At 37.0% G+C, this 27,635-nt stretch overlaps 2 protein-coding genes across 3 annotated transcripts; both read right to left on the bottom strand.

Moving 5' to 3' along the window:
* Positions 1-14,838: 14,838 nt before the first annotated feature.
* LOC126691177 (CRIB domain-containing protein RIC4) lies at positions 14,839-17,096 on the bottom strand. The gene is made up of 3 exons (XM_050386245.1): positions 16,862-17,096; positions 16,615-16,758; positions 14,839-15,386 (listed from the first exon to the last, which is right to left on the bottom strand). The coding sequence occupies exons 1-3, from the start codon at positions 16,986-16,988 to the stop codon at positions 15,160-15,162; spliced, it is 498 nt and encodes a 165-aa protein (XP_050242202.1). The 5' UTR covers positions 16,989-17,096; the 3' UTR covers positions 14,839-15,159.
* A 2,281-nt stretch (positions 17,097-19,377) lies between these two features.
* Positions 19,378-26,333, bottom strand: LOC126691159 (pentatricopeptide repeat-containing protein At4g21065-like). Of its 2 annotated transcripts, XM_050386230.1 has the most exons (3): positions 23,404-26,333; positions 20,397-20,554; positions 19,378-19,609 (listed from the first exon to the last, which is right to left on the bottom strand). In XM_050386230.1, exon 1 carries the CDS (start codon positions 25,889-25,891, stop codon positions 23,621-23,623), a length of 2,271 nt encoding a protein of 756 aa, XP_050242187.1. In that variant the 5' UTR covers positions 25,892-26,333; the 3' UTR covers positions 19,378-19,609; positions 20,397-20,554; positions 23,404-23,620. The 2 variants fall into 2 exon arrangements, with proteins under 2 accessions (XP_050242187.1, XP_050242183.1); XM_050386226.1 differs by lacking the exon at positions 19,378-19,609 and having other exon boundaries at positions 20,119-20,554.
* Between the last annotated feature and the right edge of the window lie 1,302 nt (positions 26,334-27,635).

Genomic DNA, 27,635 nt, shown 5'->3' with positions numbered 1-27,635 from the left:
CCTAAATACAGGGTTACTAAATGCTGAATTACAAGCAAATTTGGCACGGAATAAAGCCAATTAGATGGTTGAATAAATTCAACCTTACAACGCACCTAGGAAGGCATCCCAGACCAGGCTTCCCACTCGTCCACCCACCCAATCCCTCAGAGCTAATCCAATTGATCCTAAGAGGAAGAAGGAGGACAAGGGCAAGGAAGTGGTAGAAACTGGGAGGACCTAGCCTTCCTAAGAGATTGAGCCTCAAAAGGGGGCCAAGCAACCCAGAGGGATGCAAACGAGGCCAGCCAACAAGGGAGAAAGGAAGGGTGACCACCGAGCTACAGCCCCAGCCTGGGCCCCACGCATGGAGTTGGATGGAGCTCCTCTTCTCAACAATGCCTCCATCTGAGACTACCAACAAGGCACGACTGGGTATGTTGCTAATGCGGTAAAGCACTTCTTGCTGCTGCCCAAGGACATGGCTGACCTCATATCCATGAGGCAGCATAAGGTCTTCCTCGACTTGAAGAGGGACCTGGCTATGGTAAGTCTTCTTTCCTCATTTTTTTTTATTTTTATTTTTTTATATAAACTGTACTTCTCTTCCCTTCCAGACCATCCAAGCCACATTTAGGACCGAGGAGATGGTGAACTATTCCCATTGAAAGATGAAGGAAGAGGAGGGGAGAAGGATAACGGCCGTGGACGCCTTCCACGTGGCTGAGAAAAGTAACCAAGAGCTTAAGAACAAGCTGCTGGATGAAGAGAGGGAAAGGAAAAGTGCTGCAATTGCCTTGGACAGTGCTAAGAGGCAAGCTGAAGGCTAACGGGTGCTTCTTCGCAATACCGAGGACCAGCTAGCCACCTCCAAAGAGCAAATCATTGCCCTGAAGAAAATGTTGGAGGAGGTCAAAAAGGCCAAGGATCAAGCAAAGAAAGCCCGGAAGGAGGAAGAGAAAGCCAAGGAAAAGGCCGAGCAGCAAGGGTATGGCATCAGAGTTGCTGAGATCGAGGATGCCCTTAGGGCCAAGGTCTCAAGGGTGTGTAGGAACTACTGCCTCCAAGTATGGAATGAAGCTTTCAACCAAACTGGGGTTGAGGCTTCATCTGTACTTAGGAAGGCAAAGAGTGTCTACTACCCTCTAGCCATTCGTGCCTCCTCCTCCAGCAGCTCCAAGGCAGACACCCCTCCCGAGGTTGCAAATCCCGAGAAGAGTAGCCCCAACGAGGTCCCTCCCTCCTCTAGCAGCCCTCCAAAAGCGACCGAGCAGCTTAGGGTGAATGGAAAGGATGCTGAGGTGACTAAGGGAGTGGCCCCTAATGCCACCAAGCCTTGGCTGCTCCCCAGGATCCTACAAAGACAAGGAGGCACCCAGGACGGAGATTGTCCTTGCCAGTCTTCCAATATCTGCCAAAGGTGACCCTAAAGGCACAAACCAGGGATCCTCAAAGGTTGCAATTTCCCAGTCCAAGGCCCCGCCCCAAGGAACAATTGTAATAAAAAAGAAGTAGACTTTAGTATACCTCTTTCTTCTTGTTTTTCTTCAATTTCTGCTTTGGTTTTCAAAGTTTGTAACTAAGTTGTCCCTTTTGTACTCAATCTGCCTTGCTTTAAGGCTTTAATTAATGAAAGTTTATGCATATTTTCTTTCTTCTTATGATTCTCATACTGGTGTTGACATAATTTCTATCTTATCTAACACTTAATAAACGTAGTAATAAGGTAAAACTCTTCTCATTAATCTACATAAGTAACAGAAAAGTTATCACATCTCATATGGTCAGCAACAAAACAAGTTAAATCTACTAAGTCCATCATCTCAACAAAGCATAATTTTAACTTTAAGGACATATATAGTAATGTAGCCGACATACAGGTTTTAACTTACTTTGTTCCCTACTCATTAGCAAGTTTAAAGGACCATAGGGATAATCAATTCTCAAAAAAATACAGGTATGCCTGTAAATGCTTTAAGCGATGCTCATGAGCATCCACTTGAGCCTGCTATCACAGTGAGAATCTTTGCTATTTAGAGTGGTTGATCATTTTTGACATTCAAGTAATCAATAAGAAGCACTAATTTACCTTAAGTATGTAGTCCAAGGAGTCTGAAATAACTAAAGCTTTGCCCTGACACTTGATAAAATGATAGGAAGTATTAATTTACCCAAAGTATGTGGTTCGAGGAGCCAAGCATAGCTGAGGTTTTATTTAATACTTAGATGGATGTTAGGGAGTATTAATTTACCCAAAGCATGTGGTCCAAGGAACCAGGCATAACTAAGGTTCTATTTAATACTCACAAAAGTAACTTAACATATCAATTTACCCAAGGTATGTGGTCCGAGTAGCTAGGCGTGACCAATGTTCTATTTGATACTTAGAAAGATGCCATTAAGTATTAATTTACCCAAAGTATGTGGTCCAAGGAACCAGGCATAGTTAAGGTTCTGTTTAATACTCAGAAAAGTAACTTAACATATCAATTTACCCAAGGTATGTGGTCCGAAGAGCCAAGCATGACCAAGGTCCTGTTTGATACTTAGAAAGATGTCATTAAGTATTAATTTACCCAAAGCATGTGGTCCAAGGAATTAGACATAGCTAAGGTTCTGTTTAATACTCAGGAAAGTGACTTAACATATCAATTTACCCAAGGTATGTGGTCCAAGGAGCCAGGCATGACCAAGGTTCTGTTTGATACTTAGAAAGATGCCATTAAGTATTAATTTACCCAAAGTATGTGGTTCGAGGAACCAGGCATAGCTAAGGTTCTATTTAATACTCAGGAAAGTGACTTAACATATCAATTTACCCAAGGTATGTAGTCCGAGAAGTGAGGCATGACTAAGGTTCTATTTGATACTTAGAATAACAATAATATAAAGCTTAACAGATAATGTAATAAACAAGAATGTGACAATGAGGACTTTCATTAATAATAATACATCTTCAAGTTATTTACATTCCAGGAGCGTAGTACAACATTCTCATTTAGGTCTTCAAGATGATACGCACCTATTCCAACCACCGAGGTGATACGATATGGCCCTTCCCAGTTGGGCCCTAACTTTCCCCATGCTGGGTTCTTTGCAGTACCCAGAACCTTTCTTAACACCAAATCTCCAGGCGCCAATGGCCTTAACTTCACGTTAGCATCATACCCTTGCTTAAGCTTGTGTTGATAATAGGCTAATTGGACCATGGCATTTTCTCTTCACTCTTCAATTAAGTCTAGGCTCTTTCCTAACAGCTCGTCATTGTTGCTTGGAGTGAAAGAACTCGTTCTCAGTGTTAGGAATCCAGTCTCTAGAGGGATAACAATCTCGGCTCCATAAGTCATTGAAAAGGAGGTTTCCCCAGTGGACCTTTAAAGTGTAGTTCGGTATGTCCAAAGGACGTGTGGCAACTCTTCTACCCATTTTCCCTTTATGTCATCCAGCCTCTTTTTAAGCCCACTCACTATGACCTTATTGACAACTTCAGCCTATCCATTCCCATGTGGATATGCCGAGGTGGAATATCTATTTATTATGCCCAAGTCACAGCAATACCTCCTAAAGGCCTTGCTATCGAACTGAAGACCATTGTCCAAGATGAGGTTACGAGGGATTCCAAACCGAGTGACAATATTTTTCCACACAAATCTCTTGGCATCCACATCCTTGATATTTGCCAATGGTTTACCTTCAACCCACTTGGTAAAGTAATCCGTGTCGACTAACAAATACCTCTTATTCCCTATTACCTTAGGGAAAGGACCTACAATGTCCAAGCCCCATTGAGCAAAAGGCTAAGGGCTGGACAAAGGATTAAGGATTCCTCCCAGTTGATGAATGTTTGGTGCAAATCTTTGACATTGGTCGCACTTCTTCACATACTCTTGTGCTTCTCTCTGCATATTTGGCCACCAATATCCTTGAGTGAGGGCCCTGTGAGACAAAGATCTGCCTCCTATGTGGCTTCCACAAATCCCATCATGTAATTCTTCTAGGAGTAGCTCAACGACTTCAAGGTGTATGCATAGCAAATATGGGCCAGAAAAAGATCTCTTGTACAACTTTTGGTCCTCGGATAGCCAAAATCGAGGAGCCTTCCTCTGTACCTTGTCAGCCTTGGACTTACTTTCAAGCAAGACATCTTCCTTTAGGAATAGCACAATAGAATCCATCCAGCTAGGACCTACCCTTATTTGATGAACATGAATCTCATCTCCCCTTACGTTAGTAGGTTTACACAAGTCTTCTATAAGGATCACCTGAGGTAAACCTTGTGTCGAGGACGTTGCCAGCGTGGCAAGAGAGTTAGCATGTGTATTTCTATTTCTAGGGATTTGTGACAAATTAAAAGACTCAAATCCAAACTGTAAGTGTCTTATCTAATTCAAATATCCCTACATTCTGAGATCTCTAGCTTCCAAATCTCCTTGAACTTGGCCCACAACCAGCCTTGAATCAAAGAAGATTTCCACTACTTTTTCACCCATCTTCTGAACCATGGTCATCCCTACCAACAGAGCTTCATACTCAGCCTCATTGTTTGTGGTCGAAAAGCCCAATCTCAAGGATTTCTCAATTGTGATCCTCTCTAAAGATGTCAGAACTAGCCCCACTCCAGATCCTCTGTGGTTTGCTGCACCATCAACATACACCTTCCAGGACAAAGGTTCTTGTAAGGAGATTGCACCAACCAATTTTTCATCCATGTTCTGCTTCTCTACTCTCTCTTTTAATGGGGTTTTAGCAAACTCAGCCTCAAGATCGATGAGGACCTGACCCTTGACAGAGGTGCGAGGCATGTACTTGATATCAAAAGCCCCTAAGATCGTACCCTACTTAGCAATCCTTCTTGTGTAATCAGCACTCCGAAGTAGAGATCTGAGTGGAAGCTGGGTCAGGACAACAACTGTGTGTGATTGGAAGTAGTGGGGGAGTTTGCGCATAGCATGCACAATTACCAAAATGGCCTTCTCCAGGGGTAGGTAACGGACCTCGACCTCATACAGTGACTTACTCATATAATAGACTGGTCTCTGTACACCACTATCAACCCGTACAAGTACCAAGCTTACTGTATGGGAAGCCACAGCAATATAGGCAAACAAAACCTCATCCACCTCAGTTCTAGACATAATGGGTGGCCAAGAAAGATATTTCTTCAACTGCTGGAAAGCTAGGACCCACTCCTCGGTCCATTCAAATCCCTTCCACTTATTCAACAATTGAAAGAAAGGTCTACGCCTATCTGTTGATTGACAGATGAAGCAATTTAGAGCAGCAGTCATCCCTGTTAACTTTTGGACCTCTTTGGAATTCTGAGGTGGCTGCAGATTGTTGATTGCTTTAATCTGGTCGGGGTTAACTTCAATTCCGTGGTATGTAACCATGTACCCCAAGAACTTCCCTGATCTGACCCCAAAAGAACACTTAGAAGCATTGAGTCATAACTTATGCCTCCTCAAGATCTCAAAGATATTCCCGAGGTGGTTAACGTGCTTAGATTCCAACTTACTCTTGACCACCATGTCGTCTATATAGACTTCAATATTCTTGCCCAATTGTGGCTCAAACATTTTAGTTATCATCCTCTAATAGGTAGACCCTGCATTTTTCAATCCAAAAGGCATCACCTTGTAATGGTAGTTTCCAATAGGAGTTACAAAAGCGATTTTCTCTTGATCTTCCAAGGCTAAAGGTATCTGATGGTATCCTTGAAAGGTATCCAAAAAGCTCATCCGAGGATGGCCTACAGTTGCGTCCACTAGCTAATCAATCCAAGGCATGGGAAAAGGGTCCTTTGGACAGGCTTTGTTCAAGTATGTGAAGTCTACACACTTCCCATTCTTCTTCTTTACTACCACTGTATTAGCCAACCATTCAGGGTAGAATACCTCTTTTATAGCCCCAGCCTACTTGAGCTTCATTACCTTGTCTTTGACGGCATCATAACGATCCTTAGATGAGCACTGAGGTGGTTGTTTTTTGGGGGTGACAGATGGAATGATATTCAAATAATGGCAGATGAAGCTCAGATCCACCCCCGGAGCTTCGTAAGCACTGCACTCGCGAACACATCAACGTTCTTCCTGAGAAATTCTGTTAGCTCTTCCTTCTCCTAAGGAGGTAGCTGAGCTCCAATCTTAAAAAACTTCTCTGGGTCATCACTCACAACAATTTTCTCCAAATCCTCACATTTCACCTCCTCGACTGGCCCATTGACAGGTAACACCGGAGACTTTAACTGCTATAAGCACCCTTTAGCAGAGGCCGAGGACTCAGCCATAAGGCACTACCTAGCCATGGATTGACTCCCCATAAGCTCCTCAATCCGGTCCCCTGATGGATACTTCACTTTCAAATGTAGAGTTGAAGAAACAGCCCATAGGGCATGAAGTCAGGGTTTGGCCACAATGGCCGTGTAGAGAGAGTATGTATCCACCATAATGAAGTCCACTTCAACCACTTCTGAACCTGCCTGCACGGGCAACCTAATCTGACCCTTTGGGATGACAACTTTCCCATCAAAACTCACCAAAGGTGAATCATAGGTTGTGAGGTCCTCTGGCTTTAAGTTCAACTCTCTGTACAAATCAAGGTACATAATCTCTACACCACTGCCCTGGTCTACCATCACCCTCTACACATCATACCACCCTATTCTAAGGGTGACCACCAAAGCATCATCGTGTGCCTGGATGTTTCCCATCTTGTCCTCATCCGAAAAACTTAGAACCGGTTAGATCTCCACTCTAGCCCTCTTCAACTCAAAATCAGGGTCCTCAGCTAGTAGCCGAGCTACAAACATCACCCTAGAAGGATGAGAACCAGTCCTCATAGGCACAGCAAAGATGACATTAATTGTGCCTAACGGGGGCCTTGAAGAAGCGTTCCCCTGAGCCCCTGACCTTGATTAGTCTCCCTGTCCATTGGGCTGATACAAAAATTGTTGTAACCTTCCCTCTCTGACTAGTTGCTCCAAATGGTTCCACAGAGTTCTACAATCCTCGGTGGTATGCCCCCACTCCTGATGGTATTGGTAGTGGAGGCTCTGGTTGCGCCTTAAGGGATCTCCTCCCATTTTGTTTGGTCATTTAAAGTATGGCTCATTCTTGATCTTTTCCAAGACTTGATGCACTGGTTCTCGGAACACAATGTTAACCACCTGAGGAGCCACAAATCCAGATTATCCTGCAAAATCCCTTCGGGGTCTGTTATTGTTGTATCTGTCCAACCTGAAATCCCTCCTCTCTTGAGGGATAACCTTACTGTTCCCCTTGCCTTACTGTTGGTCTTCCTCGACCCGTTTGTACTCATCAATTCGATCCATAAGCTGACGAACACTCCTTACCGACTTCTTGGGCAAGGATTTTCTCAAATCATGCTCGATGGGAAATCTGACCTTGAATGTCCTTATAGCCACATCATCAAAATCCTCATCAATCTCATTAAACATCTCCCAGTACCTATTTGAGTAAGTTTTCAGGGTCTCACCTTCTCACATGAACATGGACAATAAAAAATCTAAAGGCCGAGGAACCCTACTACATGTAATGAAACGAGACCCAAATGCTCGTGTGAGCTCCTTGAAGGAGTCAATAGAACCTGCACGCAGACCATCAAACCACCTCATTGCCATAGGCCCCAAGCTGGATGGAAATATCAAGGTCTCATTTTTGGAGTGTACAGCCATTCTCTGGTTGAAGTGACTTACGTGCTCCATAGGGTCTGTACAACCGTTGTACATGGTGAATGTGGGCTAAGTGAATCGCCGAGGAAGTCTCCCTTCCTCAATCCAGCGTGTGAAAGGTGATTTGGAAATTTGTTTGAGTGCTTTGCTCATCGCATCATTCCCCAGGCCTTTGGAAGATGAGCTTCTGTTTATGTGCTCAAGGTGGTAGTCCTCATCATACGAGAAAAACTCACTGGAAGAAGTCCTTGATCTCTCTCTATAACTACCATTCTCTTCATTGTCAGAAGAGAAATTAGAAATGGAAGGAGTTCGCCTTCTCCGTTCGTGGCGCAACATCCTCTTTAAATGATCAATCTCCTACTACATGGCTTTGGTATTTTTCTCATGAGAGAAGTGGCTACCACCCCGAGAATGGCTCCTACTAGTATGGGTAGTATGCACACTCCCCTCTCGGTCTTTTCTTCGCTCAAGATTGACAAAATGATCTTCACGTTGGGACCCCCTAGATTCTGCCTAGTGTGAACCTAAATCTACCATAGTTGGACGTCAGGCTCACTATAACACCAGAATTTCCCACAGACGGCGCCAATTGTAAGGACCGGATTTAAGTTCCTAGCCCAAAAGATGGATGGACTCAGGCCCAAAAAATCCAAAATAATGAATTTGTAGAGAGTGGATTGGAAAATTGGGCTAAAATGAGTTGGACAACAGATAAAGTAGGTTCAAATGACAAGAACAGGAAGATAGATTGATTTAAACTAAAGAAAATTGTCCTCGGCACAATTCGAGGAGATCAGTTCTTATATATTTCTCACAAGTTTGATTACAAATTTAGTTCATAATTGTTACAGTGTTTCTCTGTTGATTTTGATCCCCTTCTCTCAGTGCCTCTCTCTCCTTTTATACTCCCTTCCCCTTTCATCTTTACCCTCCACGTGCAGGCCAAATGGTTGGTGTTGATACTTTTCCCATCAGCACCTTCCTGAAGTCTATATGTAATAGCTATAAGGCTGAAAACTACTGTTTAAGTATCACCTCTACATTAATGCGGTCAGAGAGTTAGCTGTAGAGCATTTAATGCAGTGGTAGTAGTTTTCTCCTTAGATATTTTAGGACTCCCCCCTGTCCTACGTTTCTGTAATACTTATCCGTACCAACAGAATTTCTGGAATATTCCCCTGGACAATAGACCATCTCTTCGGATCTCAGCTTTGGTCAGCCGAGGAGGCCTTCATGACCAAAAATAACTTTCTCTTTTACTAACACAAACTCCCTTATAAATGTTTAGTCCTCCTCGGACAACTTTTTGTCCTGAATTAGGCCACAGGCCCAATATATACATAGATAACGAGCTCCTAGACCCAATACCCCTACAGTTAGAGTCTCTCTTGGCGATATTGAACTTCAAGTATTGAATAATAAAAATTAATAATGAATTTTTCAGGAAAACTATTAATGATAATTTTAATTTGGATAGAGAGAGAAAAGAATAATAAATTTTTTGGAAAAATGAAAAATTTTAAACTCCTAGACGACCACAAACATATTAATAAAATGCATAACATTCAAAAAGAATATAATGCTTTTGAAAATAAATTTTATGCATTAAATTTTGGACCTTAATTGAAGATTTTACATTATAAGATCAATAAATAGCCAAGCCATTTTATTGGCCAATAGTAGAGGTTTTTTTTTTTTTTTTTTTTTTTTGGGCTAAGTGAGAGGTCTTACTTTTTTTTTTTCTTTTTCTTTTTCTTTTTTCGCAATACTATAAGATATATATATATATATATATATATATATATTTATATTATTCTAGAGAAGCCTTCTTCCATTCTAGGGTTTTAGGTAATGGCCTCATGGTTAAGCCACCCCTAATTGAATGCAATGATTCAATGGGTTACTGCAAACCTATAGGGAAGAAGTTTCAAAGATGTATTATGCAACATGGTAGTGGTATGGGGGCATAATGGAAGAAGCTATTGTTAGCACACAAAGCCGAAACCGGTCTTACACTTAAGGGGCTGACTGTTGAGGAGAATGTGGACGGACTTCTTGTGACCGGGTCAAGTATCTCGACTGAACTGGGAAACTGACACTTCAAAATTGGTGGCCACTCGCACAATCTTAATCTGATATCTGGTCTCTTTTTTCAATTTCAGGTCCTCTTTTTTTTTTTTTTTTTTTTTTTTTTCCGAGTCTTCTTCCCAAACTAGTGTTCTTGGCATTAAATGAACCTCCCTGGTCTTTTTTTTTTGGGGGCGGTCAACTCTGTTCAACCAACAGGGTGGACTGGTTGTGTGTACAACATTGTTAGTATGCCTGCTATATTTGTACGAAAAAATAGTTTTGCATCTCATAAAAAAAAAAAAAAAAAAAAAAAAGCAATAGAAGCAATACTGGGATTTATTTTATTCATTAAAGATAACATACAACTTTGAATTCCAATATAAAGAATAGAAAGCATATCTTGATGTATTGAAAATTAAAAAACAAGAAGTAGATTGCATCTTGAAATGACTCTTAATCTTTATTCTAATTTCACATGGTGCCCAAGATGTATGGTCTCTCAATCAGTTCTCACATATCGTTCTTTTTCTTTTTTGGAAAAATATATTCAAGATGTTACTAAGAAAATTGTTTTCTCTTCTTTTAATCATACATACGTTTTAAATGCCTAGACAATTATTTTATTTGATAATTTTTATTAAATAAATAACTGATTATCTAATTAAGTTAGCCTTTTGAGCCAAACCAATAAGACTTTAGTGCGTGGATCGAGATAGGACCAAAAGAACAAATAAGACTCTAACTCCAATGGGTTTCAACTTTCAAGCTTCCATCAACTCTTGACAAACCCAAAGTTACCATTAATTGTATAACAAATACTACTATGGAAATATAATTGCACTCTAAACCATATTAATAAATTGCATCTCAAAATATAATATCATTTGACCCCTCTATGAAAACATCCATAGTGAACAAAGTCATAATAAACTATCACTTAGTAAATCACTATTTTATTACTTGAGTCCCTAGTTTAATCTTTTAATTATTCATATATTTTATAAAATCTAATTTCATTAAATATAAACTTTAGTAACTCTTTATTAAAGTGGTTGGTTCCAGCACCCTATAACCAATTCTCATTAAACTTATCTTAATGGGATATTTCAAGTCTCTATAGAAAGAGATTATAGATTTCATCTTGAGAATATTCTTCCTTCAACACTACATGCAATTACCCAACATACTGAGATTTTGACCACTAGATTATATCTCACTCTTGATATATTAAAGCAACCTACATTTCAAGATCAAGTTCACAATCCTCTCGAAATTGAGAGTATAAGAAAATAAAAGTAGTGAGATTTATTTTTCAAGTGAAAGTTGTTAATTGAATAATTAATATCACAATAGTCTAGTTCAATGTATCTTACACACTTAAGAAACACCAACACATCAACTAAAATTCTCCACTTTCATCATCAAAACAAATCATCATAGTTGACATGTTATTGTCATTACAGATGAAATGTCCAATTTTATTACTAACTACAGACTATTGTACACACCTCATTTTGTATCAGTTGATAACCTTTCGTACCCGACCCCAATGATGAGCTTGACATACGTCAACCAAGGGTAATTAAAGAGTTCACAATAGTTAGGAACTAATTAAAACTCACAAGTGCTCAAATCATTTTGAAAACAATACTAAAAAATGACATTTGCTCACTATTTTTACCATAACTTTTGATCTACAAAGAATGTTTATGTGAGGTTTTTTTTCATTGGAAAGTAGACATCTTGGGCTTTAATTTGGACATTATTATGTCTAATTTGGATTTAATTGAGTAAGTTATGATCGTTTGAAATTGGACTAAAATTGCAATCAAAATTAAGATTTTTGGGAAGCATGTGTATGCTTGCACGAAACCAGCATACACATGCTCATTCTCAAGTGCTTAGAACTTGAGTTTTGGGCACCCCAAACATCATTCTTTGATTTGGGGGGGGGGGGGGGGGGTGGCCCCTAGACTCTTTGGAATCAAAACCCTAATTTTAACGTATAAATACTCACCTTATGTCTCCAATCAAAACTCTAACTAGAGAGAATTTATGTTTTGACCTCCATCTTCTCTAAAACCCTAGTTCATCTTTTTTAAACAAACCACAACACCTTTGTAGGTTTTTCTAAGTATTCAAAACCTCTCTAGTAGTTATCTAGGCAGAAACTAGTTTTCTAAATTGTTTTCAAAACCTTTTTCAAGTAAAGCTTGTTCTTGAGTTGTGATTCCTAAAAACTATTGTGATTATTTAATTCTCTTGTTCTCCCAATCTAATCTTTGTGTTGTATGCACTATGGGGTTAGTTAAATAAACTTAAACTTGTGATCCAAAAGTAAGGTGAGTGTTCTATCAATAATTTCTTCTCTTAGTTGATAAGATTCATATGAGTTTCTTGATATAGTTTGTTTAATTCTCTTTTTTTTTTTTTTTTTTTTAAATCTTTATATATGTGTTAATCTAATTTTAGGTTGTTTATAATCTATTCCTAATGCTTTTATGGCTTTATTCAATTTTTATGTTATATTAACATGTTCTTTGTTTTGATGTTAGTTTGATTATTCACATGTGTTTTATTTGATTGTTGTTATATTTATTTGATGCATGTTAATCTAACCATGATGTAATTATTTATTTATTCTAGTGTTTATCTTGTTAATTTCTTTGATTTAAACTCAAGCATATATTTAATACATAAAAATGTGATTTTTACAGTTTCTGTACTGAGAATGCATACGCATACTCGAGTATGCACATGCATGTTTTTAAACATGTTTACACATTTTAACTATGCATACGTATCCCGAACCCAAATTAGAGAAAAATATTTTTTTTTATTTAATTAATCAATTTCCATGTGTTCTTTGATTCTGTTTGACTATATTTTAGGTTAATTAATTGTGTTTAATTGTTTTCCATGTTTATTTTAGTATTTTTGCCATGTTTGGTTTATTTGATATTTTTTCCTTCTGTGTTTTATTTAATTTTCAACTTTCCATGTTTAATATATTCTATTTGATTTGTTTAATTTGTTTCCTTTTATGTTTTGTGTGATCTTTAGCATGTTGATTGTGATCTTTAATTAAGTGCATGATGTATGTTTAGGTTAAATATTGGGGTTCTCTTAATAAACTCTTTAATTAAATATGGTCTAACAACACATAATTGAGACTGGTCCACAAGCTGAATGGTCTTGGGTGCCTAACACTTTCCCAAGTCGTACCTAAACTTTGGACTCATAATCTGGTATGCAAACCTGTGGGGCCGGGAAATTTGAGGTCCCAGCCCACTTTACATTCAGGGCCCAAGACCCAGGCCGAGGAGTCCTATTGCCGAGGACGCATGATGAAAGCCCTAAAAAGGCCCAAGGATGTGGCCGAGGACGATCTCACGCTCAACACCTCACAAAACGCCTGAAGAAAAGGACAAACTCAGTACAAGGGCAGTACAAGGGAGAAAGCTGCCAACACCGTAGTATGGAACCCTGCATCTGACAGGCCCATACTCCAGACCATGCTATTTAACTTTTCCCAACCACCCCCAACCACTCTTATGTATGGATTGATAGGACGGGTCTGTACCCCAAAAAGCAAAACTTACACGTGGACACTAAACGGGAAGTAAACACTGGTATAAAAGGGAAAGAGAGCCAAGGGGGAAGGGGATCCTAGAAGAGGGAGAAATCCTAAAAAAGGGAGAATGGGAAGGATGCTATGCTCCTCAGATGTAGTCCGAGGACTTAAACCCTACAAGCTGCACCGACGGAAGGCTTAGCTAGTCAAGCCAAGTCCACCCTCCTATAAGCCTCCATAAAAACCACGACTAGACCGCTGACCAGTGGCCAAGGTCCAGCCTTTCAAGCCCACACTCTACAAATTATATTGTTCGGGCCCTTTACATACGAGCTCAATGTCATTCTTGGGTCGTTGAATAATCATGTCCCTACAATTGGCGCCGTCTGTGGGAAGGCTTGCGCGTTGGCACCGGTGGCGGTGGAGTCAAGTCTCTGTCAAGCAAGGTCTGCAAGAGCTCCTTCATTTCCAGCAACACGCTATTGTTGTTCCGACATAAATTTTCGCTAGGGGCTACGCCTCGCAGTGTCAACGGCACGGGCAACTCTAGGGGCTTCCAACATCAAGCTAACGCCCCCCACCTTGGTCGAGGGGCTAATCTTCGAAAATAAGAAAAAGTACAAGTTTTGGACAGAACCAAGGCCTTGTATGGTCCTCGGACTCAAGCCTATGAGGAAACCAACTACTTAAAAGAAAGAATACAAGTTTTGGACAAAATCAAGGCCTTGTATGGTCCTCGGACTCAAGCCTATGGGGAAACCAACTACTTAAAAGAAAGAATACAAGTTTTGGATAGAACCAAGGCCTTGTATGGTCCTCGGACTCAAGCCTATGGGGAAACCAACTACTACAAAGAAAAACTGCAAGTTTTGGACACAACCCGGTACAATCATACCTCGATCCTCGGATCAGAGGCCAGGTGTTATTGAAAACACGGCCAAAGTTCCACTCTACTCGGTAACCCTCTCGGATGGATTATTTTGGGTTTCTCATTCTCGGGCAACTACCTCACGTGCATTACGGTACATTCAGCTGTTATCTCGGTTAGTCTCATAAGTTTAATCTGCTGTGGGTTGGTATTATTATATTTGATAGTTTCAATAGGTTCAAATTAATTGTTTTTTGATATGAGGTTTCTTGCCCCGAGTGTCGTTAAATAAAAATACATATGAAATACATCCATTCATAAAGTAAGTACTGTAGAAAAGAAAAATATTTAGAATGAAACAGAATCATCTTTTATTAAGACAAATAACTAGTACAACGTACAATAAAATGATATCATATATAGATCTGGGATTTGGGGAACCTCCACCTTAATGGGACGAGACTCCCTAATCAATTTTCCACCCTGAAAAGTGTAAACTTTCTGCTCTTCAAGACATATCCCAAATATTAAAGAAAGCTAGCATCAACATATATATTAAAGAAAGCTATCATTTTCATGAGGGAAAAAATAAAAGTAACAATATTACAGAAAAGGTAGATCACCAACAAACTAGGTCCAATTTACAAAACTTAATAATAGCCAAATGCCAAATATTTATATCTGAGATGCCACATAATTACAGAAACTGTCATTACAACAGTATAGTTTTTTTTTTTTTTTTTTTTTTGATGGGATACAACAGTATAGTTTCATACAATCACCAAGGAGAACTTAATAGTACATGACAAAAGGAGGGAAGAATTTTCAAATTGTTTTGATTTTTTTTTTTTTTTTTTTTTGGGTAGGTAACATGTAAAGTCTAGACATTTAAATACATACCTATAATTTCTATCAACATTAATATCACTTAATATATAGTACCGTTACATCATAACCACATTAACTAATTTATGTTCAACCATTAATAAGAGGTGCATCAGCTTGTCTAGCACTGGAAAGCTCAAATTGCTCCAAAGAAACAGAAGGGAGAGACATCAAATCAGGAGAAATGAGATTATCCCATCCCATTATGGGGTTGGGAGTCGCAGCAGCATCCCATCCTATGTGTGTCACATGCTTCACATCTGTTGGACACCCTATTTCCATGTCCATCTCCATTTCATCTAAGTCTTCCTTGTAGGCTAAACACAAATCAATGGAATGAATGAATCAATGAGAAAAAGGGAAAAAGAAAGGACTATCACATTAATCCAAATGACCAACAATTACATCATAGTCACAAGAGTAAGCATCAAATTCATCAAAGATACCTTAAAAAAAAAAGGAAAAATAACATAGTACCATCATATTCATAGGGATTAAATTAAAAAATATATATTCATACACTCTTTAAAAGTCCCTTTACCATTCATGTCTTTAGTTTCCTAATACCAAGGCAGCATGAATACTTTATTTATAGCATGCTCGAAAATATTAAAGATACTATCAATCTATCAATCTTATTATATGACTTTTTACAAATTAATATAGTAATTATTAATTTGTGACACATTAATTTATAAATATTATATAATAAAATTTCTAGTAATTAATACGATAATGGACAATCCACTTATTTAAGGGACTAATGGCCCACCGATTTGGATGTTAGTGGTTAGCAAGTTAGTTTGAGGTTTATAATAAATTATGGCGGATTTCTTACTGCTCTTGTTGTCATATCAAGCAGTACTTCGATAGTTATTATTTTCTAACTATTTAGATCGAACTAACGTGTGTTTGCATGTTATGCTCTTTTTTTAATTTTTTTGCTAATTCATGTTATACATTGTGGAACTTTGGTTAACAAATTCTCATTGAATTATATTTTATATTAATTTACACCCTTTATCCTCGGAAAATATCAAAATAATTAGAATTCAAAACTATTTCGTCAATAAAATTTTTGAATTTGAAGTTTTTATATTTTAAATTTTTAATAAAAAATAATTTAAGAATTAGATAATAAAAAATAGTAGATTTATATGAAATTTAATGTGCATGTGATAACTAAAAGAAGATATGATCTAAATTATGTAGCTCTTGTTAACTTGAATTGTATCAAATTAAGTAGTGTTCAAAACTATTCCGTTGGTAAGATTTTTAAATATTAACTTCTTTGTATTTTAAAAGTATACACACAAAATAACTTATGGTCATTAGATAGAAAATTATATCTTATTAATATGAAATTTAAGGTACATGTTAAAAACGTAAAGAAAGTATAATTTGATAAAAATTTAATATTGAGGAGCAAAATATTAAGAAAGAGTTACATAACTTAACCTAATTATATGTATGAGGGTAGATCAACAATAAAAAAAAATCTCAACCTAAAGGAAAATGGTGACATCTGATTCAGCCATGACATACCAAATAATTGAGAGAAGTTCTTGAAACCCTTGAACAGTTTGTGAAACCCAGTTGTTATATTAGGCTTTGGACTAACCAGGAACCTGAATGAGCTCTTCATGCTATCACCTGACAAGCTTTCTAAATCATCTTCTTCTTTACTTCCTTCACAAAAATCAACACAAAATCAAATAAGCCATTGGAATAAGAAAAGAGTAACTGCGTTTGTATCTATGTGTGGATGAGAGAGAGAGAGAGAGAGAGATACTAATTGCTGATGGGGTTGCGTCTGATTTCGATCTTCTAGGCCGCTGAACAGCTACAGCAACACTAGATTCAGAAATGCAACCAACAGAGAAAGGAAGAACAACGAGCCTTTCCATTCTATCTCTCATTTCTTCATCAACAACCAGGGAGGAATTATAAGAAGAAATAAAAATATTGGTAGATGAGGAAATGCAAAAGTTGGAAGGACAATAGGTTTGTTATAGTGGTAGCTAGGCATTGGCTTTGCTATCAAGGTACAATAATTTTACGTATGAAAAAGCCAAGCTACATGTTAACCTGTTTGGTAGAGAGAGATAGAGAGATCTAAATATGTTTCCAAATTGAAATCTCTCTTTGATGGGTATGTTTGGACGTGTAGTAAATTAATATTTGTCTCAATTGTGAAGTCTAACCTAATAACAATTCCAACCCACGTACATATAAATTTGGAGGTACAATCGCCAAAAGTTAGTTGATTTACATAGATTAACCTACTCTCTCTCTCTCTCTCTCTCTAGTGGGAACTTTTTTTGTTCAAGTCTCAATTGTGGGCTCCTTTCACTTACCACTCTTGAAGAATAAAAGTCTTCGAAGTAGCTTTCCTGTTCAAGTCTCAATAGTGGGCTTTGCTCCACTTACCTCTCTTAAAAAATAAGCCACAATATTTTTTTCCCTTTTCTTTCTTTTTCTTTATTGGATGGATGAATTAAAAAGTCATTTTTTTCACATTTGTATATGTCTAATATATGTATTCTTTCGTTTTGCATTTCTCTATATTTCTTGCTTACTTAATTTGGACTCTAACTAGTTGTGCATCCCAAGTAATCGTTGGTGCTACTCTTGGCGATGGAGACCAAATGGGGATATTTCTTGAAACTAAAGGAGGGCATGATTGATTCAAAGAATAGAAAAATAGATTTGTTGAGGGAAGAGTGAGTTTACCTGCCTGAGGGAACTAACAACTAGGATCAGGCCTAGCTAGAATTTGACTATTTGAGGGTAACTACCTTATGTACCTGGGTTGTTAGATTAACCAGATCACTTTTTGGATTTCATTGAATGAAAAACAAGCCAAATTAAATCTTATTTTTATCTTGTTAATTATATTTATGGTGCAAGTTTGAGTAGAACACCAGCTAGTCCTTATTTCGATTCACTTACTATTGTAGTTAAGCTCTTATGGGCTCATATACTTTTGTTAAAGAAACTTCTCAATGGTATGAGCCTAGGAATTGTCTTGATAATGATTCAGGTAAATCTTAACTCATTTGTGATGTAAATAGGCTTTAACTCCATCAGAATTTGAAGTTCATTCATTTCTATAAGCCAAATTTGAGCAGCCAACCATTTGACTTAACTTGATTATTATTCGTGTGGATAAAGAGTCACTCATTTTTTTATGGAGAAATTTAAAGAGAATGATTTGGATTTCATATTTTAGGTTAAATGACTTGAATTAAGTATGAAATAGCAATTTTTGTTTCTATTGATGAAATATATCAACGTATTTGAGCTTTATTAACATGTGGATTTAAAATAATTAACTGTAATAAGTCATTTCAAATCCATAATATATTTTTATTTGAGTAAAATCTCCAAAACTCAAATCATCATATGTTATTAAAATCAAATCAAACAATTTTTACTAGTATTAGTTAAAATACTGTACGAAGAAACCCGTTTACAAAACTGAAATGGTTACCAAACCTACCAATGGGCCATGGAATTGAAACCTGATACGACTGATAGTGTATTTTATCTTCATTGTAAAGGAGGTCTCAATTTCTAAGTTGGGGCCGGGAGAGCTATGCCAAGTTTGTTTCTAATCATATTAGAACTGGTTTTATATGTAACTTTGTACTTTTGTTAAATAAGAGGATATTTATTATTTAACCTGTTGATGATAACAAAGAAAATGAATTTAAATTTAAAGAAGGGTACCCAAGATTTAGAGGACAGACCTTTTATTTAAAATCACAGGACAAGTCATCTAGAAGTTGCAATTTGCAATCAAAAGCAGCAAATTTAGGAAGATTGAGGGAAAAGATTCTTGAAAAGCCTTCTCCCCAATGTGATATCTTTAAGAAACACTACAGAAGCTACTACTATTGGGACCTTATAGAATGAAAATAATTTTTCAGTAATTTCTTATGAAGCAAACAAGGCCATGCTTTCAGAGGGGGTGAAAAAATACACAACCAACCACCACCCAATAAATAAATTTAAAATAAAATAAAATAAAAAGATGAAAAAGGAAATTCATCTGCTCTGTTAATAAAAATTTATGTACCCTGATTTAAATTTTGTACATGGCAAAGTTAGTAGGGAGAACCTTACTGTAAATAATAGTGTGAATTTTAGGGAAATACCAATCAAGAATTTTAACCCAAAAGAAAGGGTGATTTTATTATTTTCTAGACAACTTTTGAACTTAAAAATCTTCCCGCTAAACTCTAAATTTTTATATCAATACCGATACTTGGTAACCGACATCATTATATTTATGGGGGCCAAATCAATTCATAATTCATAGAAATCAAGCTACATACAAATTGTATCCAAATAAGGTGTAGAAACAAACGGAAAAGACATTATTAATGTAGAAAGACACACAATTTATTTACCAAAAAAAAAAGACAGAATTCAATGACAAGACTACTCCAACAGCTTCCACCAACACTATATATACAAAAAGAATTCCATTTCAACTGCCGGATACTGTTCAGAACTTCTTTTTAATTTTTCTAATCTGTTTTGGACAAACGAAACAACATCAGATATGTCATTCTCTTCTCAGAGCTCCAACATAAACTTTTTTTTAAAATGAATTTTTAATGTTATAGGAGGTAAAAAACTTTACAGAAACGAAACACGAAATTATTAAGTAATGCTAAAGTAGCTAGAAGAAATGAAAGAGACCTTTTTTTTCTTCTTAAAGTTTCAACAGTATACAAATTTAATAGAGACGAAACAAAAAGCAGTAAACTTTCTTTTTCTTAGGAGCCTTAAGTTACACCTGATGCAATATTTAGGTAATGTTTCACTGCTTATTATATTTTTTTAATGGATCAACGTGCTCTTCTCATGCTTATCACATATATTGGATTCCACATTAATCGAACATCATTTAGCATCCAATTTTTAAACTCAAGATTTAAGTTTATTTTAGAAAATAACAGAACCAAAGTGTTGAACATTTTTATTAAAAGTCCAATTTTTCTAACATTTGAAAAACCTGAGAGGCATGAGGAGAATACATGATTCAACAGTGGATTCGGTAACATGTTAGATATTCGGTAACACATCTCATCTCTAGTAGTTAGCTCTAACAAAATGCAAGACTCAAAACAGAGATTTAGAGAAGAATAGAAACTGTCTAATTTTGCGTCATACAGTTTAATACTTCTCACTGAATCAATAATGGGGATCCTGTCTTCCCAACAAAGCTACCTCAACCTCAAGGCAGCGACACTAAATCTGCAGTTCTAAACCATTCACCTTTCAAGAGTATAACATTTTACGTTTAAATTACTCACCTCATATGGTATTTTGATAATCACAATCATAGTAAATCCAGAGCACGAGAGATATCAAGTAGGCTGATTCCTCAGTCTTTTTTTTTTTTTTTTTTTGTCGCTCTTCTTCTTCCTCTTCAATATTGACTTTCTCTCATTATCAGTCAGGGACTACTGATCTGTATCAGGACAGTTTTGAGGTGATTAGAACAACAGTTATAATCCAAATTTAATGGCCAAACAAGAATTGAGATATGTGATTATCAAAAACAATTTCAAGAATGTGCGCAGCAGAGAGTGTGTGTGTATATATATATTGTTATTTGCAGAGACAATTTTGACTGGAACAGTTGCTTTCCATAAATTTTTAATTTTATAATTTGTAATGAAAATACCCAATAAATAACAAGATGAATATATTCACACCAGATGAACTTTAAGCAAAACATACGCTAAAAGAATTGAATACACGGTCAACAGTATTTCCGAAACCATGTAATACTAAAGCAATAAGAAGAAAGATCCAATTAGCAACAATAAATTTTGAACCTTATAATAGTTTGAATACAACCTTAGGAGTATTGTGCATTGAATACAACCTTTTTTGCTAGCTTGCTACTCTCTCTCTCTCTCTCTATCTCTCTCTCTCTCTCTATGTGTGTGTGTGTGTGTGTGTGCATGCATGTGTTCCCGCATACATGTGTATGGTAGAATGTGCTACTCTCCCCTAACCTTGTCACCATTACAACATTGCAGGCATGTTCATTCCTGATAGTTGTATGCTTATGTCATGTCAAGATTTTAACTTGCTGATAAAGAAAGCAAATCCATTCAGTATATACCAAGAATTAAATCCGAATCACAAAATTTTATTTCTTTGCATTAATCCCTCAGAAACATGTATCAGTTCTTTCACTACAGAAATACTAGGAAATATTCTACATTCAGTTTTAAAAACTAGCTGATGACTCAATAGTTATTAACCCTAACTAAATCCATCAAATAGTCCAATTCTCTTTTTCTTTTTTTCTTTTCTGAATTATATTGATTTTTTTTTTTCTTTCCAGTTCAGAAGTTTCTGAATTACGTTATAAATCAAGAAATAGAAGTATATTTACAAAGTTAAAGGAATACAAAGAGAACCCCTCAAAATTATCTAAATTGGAATCTTAATAAACCAAACTTCTTTCTTGTTTGAACTGGAATGCTTAAAAGCCTGAATAAAGAAAAATAAATAAAAAGAATCAAGGAAACAAGAAAGGTCAGAATGCATTTGTTTATAATGTCCACTTCAAAAAGGGGCATGGGTGGTCAAATGTCAGTGAAAGAACTTTTGAAAACTTTATTTTAGGATTTGTTCAGAAGAGCTTTGAATGAAGAGGCCAAGGTGGCCTGTTAGATGGGGCACTGGGAGATGGAGGTCTTTCAAGTCTGAAGTTTGTACAAGCATTGCACAATTGAGACTTTAGAAATGGGGATTACCCACATAAGTTTTAGTGTTAGAGGCAGTGTCTTTTCCTCAGAAAAGCATATGGCAAGCTGGTGTCTCCCTGGTATCCTTTTTTTTGTTTGAAAGGTAAAGAATAAAAATCTCAATAAGAGGAGAATGAACGAGTGCATCACAGGGGGGGGGGGGTTTGTTTCAATCTAATGGTGAAAAGTATAAAAAAAAAAACAAATGTAATACGTAAAAGAATGGACACTGCTTAAAGCATTCATCTAATCATGCAATAATCTCAAGAGCAAAGACTTAACTGAAATCTAAGAATGCTCTACCCTTTCAATGCTCTTATCATGACCAAACTTTCCTTGCCAACATGCGAGCAACTCAACTAACATCTTTGGTATCGCCCATGTAACTCCAAAAAAAGAGAACACAAATGACCAAGTTCTCTTGCCAACGAACAATGAAGAATTAAGAGAACTTGGCTAGAGAAGTAGTATACTATAAGTTGGTAAACATGCAAAAGGAACAGGAAGACAGCAACATTACCTCCTAAAGTGTCCACTAACTTGCAAAGGGTATCTGGTATCTGGTGCTCTTGTTATGCATGGTGTACCAAGTAATCCCTAACTAGTGGCAGAGATGACAGCTTGCTGCAGAGGGAGGTAATGGCTTTTTGGAAGAGCAACGTAATTACTTATTTGGTGCTTGAATTGATGGATTACTGGAGTTCGTGGCTTATTTGGTGTGAGAAACCCTGGGCAATGCCTAATTCAAAGGTAGATTTTACAGCTCACTGACAAGAGAGGTTTGGAAGTACAAGGATTAGATTTGCTTCGAAAGTGGTTCAAGGGAGTGGAGCTTTCAGTGATTTGATAACTGTTGTACTTGCTATGGATTCCTGGACAGTAATGCTTTTATTTACTTTTCGGGGGCTTCTTTTGAATACCTCCCTTCTACATGAATTAAGCACCCTTATCTGGAACTATTTGATTCATTATCACTTGTCAAAAAAAAAAAAAAAAAAAAAAAAAGGGAAAGGAAAGGAAAGAAAGGAAAAGATATGTTAATCCTTCTTACATGTATACAACAACAAAACAGAAAGACGAAACATAGAATATGCCTCAAAATTAGTTTTTGGTGTATAAAAACTGAAAATTTGTGTCATAAGAAAGTTAAGAATAAGATTCCAAGTATATCATGTAAAAATTAGTATTTTTTTTCAATCGTCTATAGAAAGAAGCAAATTCCCTATGCTTCGTGCGTCATTTTTTATATATAAACATATAAGATTTTTAATATTACTTCATATAAAAATAATTACATATATGATGGGATGGGGATGGTGGGGATGGATTTATTGGGCAAGGACGGGGATGATTTTACTCGACATGGAAAGGGTGGGGAACGGGATCCCCAGTCCCATCCTGCTTTGTGCCATCCCTATGGGTGCATTTATAACTTACCAATCAAAAAATAAATACCTGTGATAAGTTCTTTTTAATATAAAATATCAAAATCAAATAGTAGTACAAAATACAAACTAAAAACAAAACTTTATTGTATTCAAATTTTGAAATTTACCTGCATTTTCATGATGAAAAGAGAGGACTAGGAAGCTTGTCTTCTAGAATTATCAAATGTGAGCTACATTCTTTCTCGATTGAATTTCTATCTAGCTCCATCACAGGGTTTAAATAAAATAAGATGTGAAGTGCTTCCCAATTATGGTGACCGCAGACTGTCACTAGAATGATTTATGACTTTGCAAGATTAGATGCAGGAGATCCTCAGGCTTTGCTCACCAGAAATCTCCACAAGAGCACTGACCATGCTTAAAATGATGGAATCGATGAATATCTCTCACGATTATTTCTCTATGCAAAAGCTGAGAAGTATATTTGATAAAACTATGACAGTCAGTACAAACCCGAAGGTTCTTCATTATCCGAATTGGTATCTCAGAAGTTGTGCTAATGATGCCATAAACAATTGCAAGTTTTTCACTATGATACCCAAGAAGCACTTCCCTTTGTTCTTCTTCTACATCCTGTGTCACCAGTTTCACATCAGATGAGTACCCAATTCCCTTCAATGTTCCAATCAGCTCATCTAAGTACGAATATATCTCTTTGTCTTGTGGGTGCGACCTATCTCCCATGACAAAAGTGTGGACTTGATTCTTCAGTTGGATCCAAGATTGACCAGGGACTTTGTTAACCCTTCTCTTTTGCATCAAGCTCCTCACTTTAGCTGCCTCTTCCCAGCTATCAGTGGTAGCGCACATGTTTGATAACAAAATATAAGTTCCTGCATCTAATGGTTCAAGCTGAAGAAGTGTTTCAGAAACCCACTTTCCCATCTCAATATTTTTGTGAAGTCTACAAGAAGATAGAAATGATCTCCAGACTCCACTCAAGTGAGAGATACCATTTTCATGAATAAAATCCTTTGCCTTATCCAAGTGACCAGCTCGACCATAAAGATCAACCATACAAGCGAAGTGCTCAAATCCAGGTTTAATGCCATAAAATTCCTTCATCAACCTGAAATACTTGCAGCCTTCTTCAAGCAACCCTGCATGGCTACATGCAGTTAAAACCCCTACAAAAGTAACCTCATTTGGTTTAATTCCCTCACACATCATTTGCTCAAAAAGACAAACAGCTTGCCTCCCCTGCCCATGTAAAGCACAGCCAGTTATCATTGAAGTCCACAACACAACATTCAGATTAGCAGTTTGCTTGAAAGTTGTCCAAGCATCATCCCAGCATCCACATTTAGCATACATGTCAATTAACGAGGAACTAAGGTGAACATCCATTGTGTGCCCAACTTTCAGAACATATGCATGGATCTGGCGACCAAGTTCCAAATTTCCAGCATTAGCACATGCAGAAACAATGCTTGTAGTAGTAAATTTGTCCACCTCAACTTGTTCCCAGACCATAGAGATAAACAATTTCATAGCCTCTTCATACTCCCCGTTCCGAACATATCCAGAAACCATTGAACTCCATGAAACAATTTCTGTCATTGATTCATCGAAAGTAATCTTGGAGTTTTGATTTCTCACACCATTCAGAGGCATTTTTCTGAAGATCATTGATGCTTTTTCCATTTTCCCACACTTACAATACATATCTATAAGTGATGTCCTCACAAACCCATCTTTTTGTAAACCAATCCTCAGAATACGGCCATGTATTTGTCTCCCAAACTCCATGATGTATAAAGAAGAAACCAAAACCAATGCTATGGAAAAAGTAACTTTATTGAAAGCAGGTCCATTTTTCACCATCTCATATAGTAGTTCCAGTCCAGTTCTTTCATACCCATTTTGCATTAGCCCATCTATGATCGTATTCCAACTTGAAACTTCTTTGTAGGGCAAACTCCTGAACATATTAAGAGACTTCTCCATATCTCCCATATGCAGATATGCACCAACCATTATATTCCATGACACGGCATCTTTCTCAACCATCAATTCAAATAATTTCTTTGCATAATCAAAGGCCCCGCACTTCACATAAACGTCAAGAATAGAGTTCTCCAATACAACATCCAAATTAATCCCATTTCTCAATATCCACCCATGAATTCCCTTACCTGTTCGTAGATCACTTACACTGGAACAACACTTTAAAACACTTGACAATGTATATTGATTAGGAAGAACACCCTCAATTTGCATCTCTCTAAAGAGGTCCAACACCATTCGAGAAGCCCCAATTCGAGCATATCCAGACATGAGAATCGTCCACGTCCGGACATCTCTGTCAGGAATTTCATCAAACGCCTTTTGTGCATAATCCAAATATTGAGATTTCACAGACAGGCTCAGAATATAATTAACCACACTCAAATTTTGAAAAGAACCACTCTTAACAGCCTTAGCATGAAGTAACCCAATTGCTGACTTATTTGTTGAGTGGTAGCAGTAGGATTGAATACCATGAAACTCAAACTTAGTGGTGTTTATGGTTAAGGAAAGCAGGGAGAACAAATGGGTTTGTTTGAAAAATGTAGTAGAGCTAAAGGACCTAGTGTTCAGACAAGTCCATCTCATTTTTTAAACCTCTGAGACTGAAACCAATCCAACATCATATTCTAATAATGCTTTGTAATCATCCAATATCAATATGGTTGCTGAGAAAATATCTTAAAATTTTTTTTTTTTCCAAGTAGTATTAGCTAGACCCAGAAAGCTACTAAGGCCCACAACGGAAAGGATAAAGCAATTGAGATTTGAGATAAACGAAAGAAAAATCTGCGTTGGTGTTGGAAATGGATGAACAACAATCACTTTAATCTAACATCATTCTCTGGTTTTTGCTCATTATGGAGTGATGTAAAATAAAATAAATAAATAAACTCAGCACTTATTAGAAACGCCTATGCTGATCATTGATGGATTCAACTCGTCCATAAACTCATTCATTGTAACGTGGTGGATGGAACTGGAGACGTACAGCACAACACAACACAACACAACACGTTCTTCACCACACATGCATCCAAAGAGTTCATACTATACTATAGTTTTTAGGTGTACTTTTATTCCTTATATTTTTCACTTTTTTTTTTTTATTTAAGTCCCTACATTTTATTTTTATCACTTTTAGTTCCTAAACCAATTAATACGTGACATTTAAGTCCTTATCGTCAACCAAATAACGGGAAAAGCTGGGGTGGCAGACAAAACACCCTATTAATTGACGTAGCACTGATGTGACGATTAAAATATTATTTGACATTTTTATATACCACGTCAACATTTTAATTTTTTTTTTTTAAAGCCACATCAAAAAATTTATAATAAAAAAAAGAAATTAAATTAAAAAAAAAAAAAAAAAACCTTAAATCTAGTTTAATTAAAACTACTTCTTATAAAAAATCATTATCTTTTTAATTCTTTTTCCTTTTCTTTAACCTTAATTCTTTTTTCTTTTTCTTTAACCTCATCAGTCATCAGATTTTGAAACATCTCTAAACTTTCCCTATCTCTAATTCTCTCTCTCTCTTCACCCTCGACGGAATCTCTCTCAGACCCAAACTCTCTCTAATCTCAAAATCTCATCTCTACCGCCGTTGAACTCGTTCAAGACTCAGTGATGAGGTCGCTACTGCTGTCAAAGAAAGAAAACTCATCGAACCCATTAAGAAGGTCCGTCACAAAGATGAGGTCTTTGCCATCGACAAATTTGACGATAACTCACCATAGTCGCCGATTCAATAGTTTTGTTTCTATGTAGTTATGGCTCCGTTGTACAAAACCCATGTCACCAATTCAGTACTGGAGCCCAGATCAATGGTTGTAAAGCCGAGCTCAATGGTTCTCACACCTCTTTCTACCTCACTGTCTCTCTTTTCCTCTCTTTAAGGTTGATTTGGAAGTTTTTAGCTTAGAATTTTTGTAGATTTAATGTTAAGGCTTTGGTGGTTGTTGGGAAATTTTGGGAGATTTGATTCGATGGTGTTACTTTATGTTGAAGGCTAAAATTTCACAAGAAAGCCCATTCCATGAAAAGTAAAGAAGGCCCAATTAAAGCAGCAAGAAGAATCAACATTAAGGCCCAATTTATGTTCAGATTTCCAGCAAAAATGTCATCAAAAAGTCCAGCAAAATCCAGTGAAAGAACTGAACCGGGATACCCAGAGGCTGCCAGAGGCCTGGGATCCTCAGGTAATGCAGCACAGTTACTGTGGGATTGAGACAGCTCAAGAGAGGTACCACGAAATACAAGAAATGAAGAACATAGATGTCCTTCTCAAGTACCCAGTGGTGCAGCAAAGAATCAGAAAGTATAAAG

The sequence above is a fragment of the Quercus robur genome, chromosome 1 (assembly GCF_932294415.1).
Source record: "Quercus robur chromosome 1, dhQueRobu3.1, whole genome shotgun sequence".
In the NCBI taxonomy this organism is placed as follows: Eukaryota; Viridiplantae; Streptophyta; class Magnoliopsida; order Fagales; family Fagaceae; genus Quercus; species Quercus robur.
Note: the sequence above shows the minus strand (reverse complement) of the source record. Positions and strands in the feature narration are given on the sequence as shown.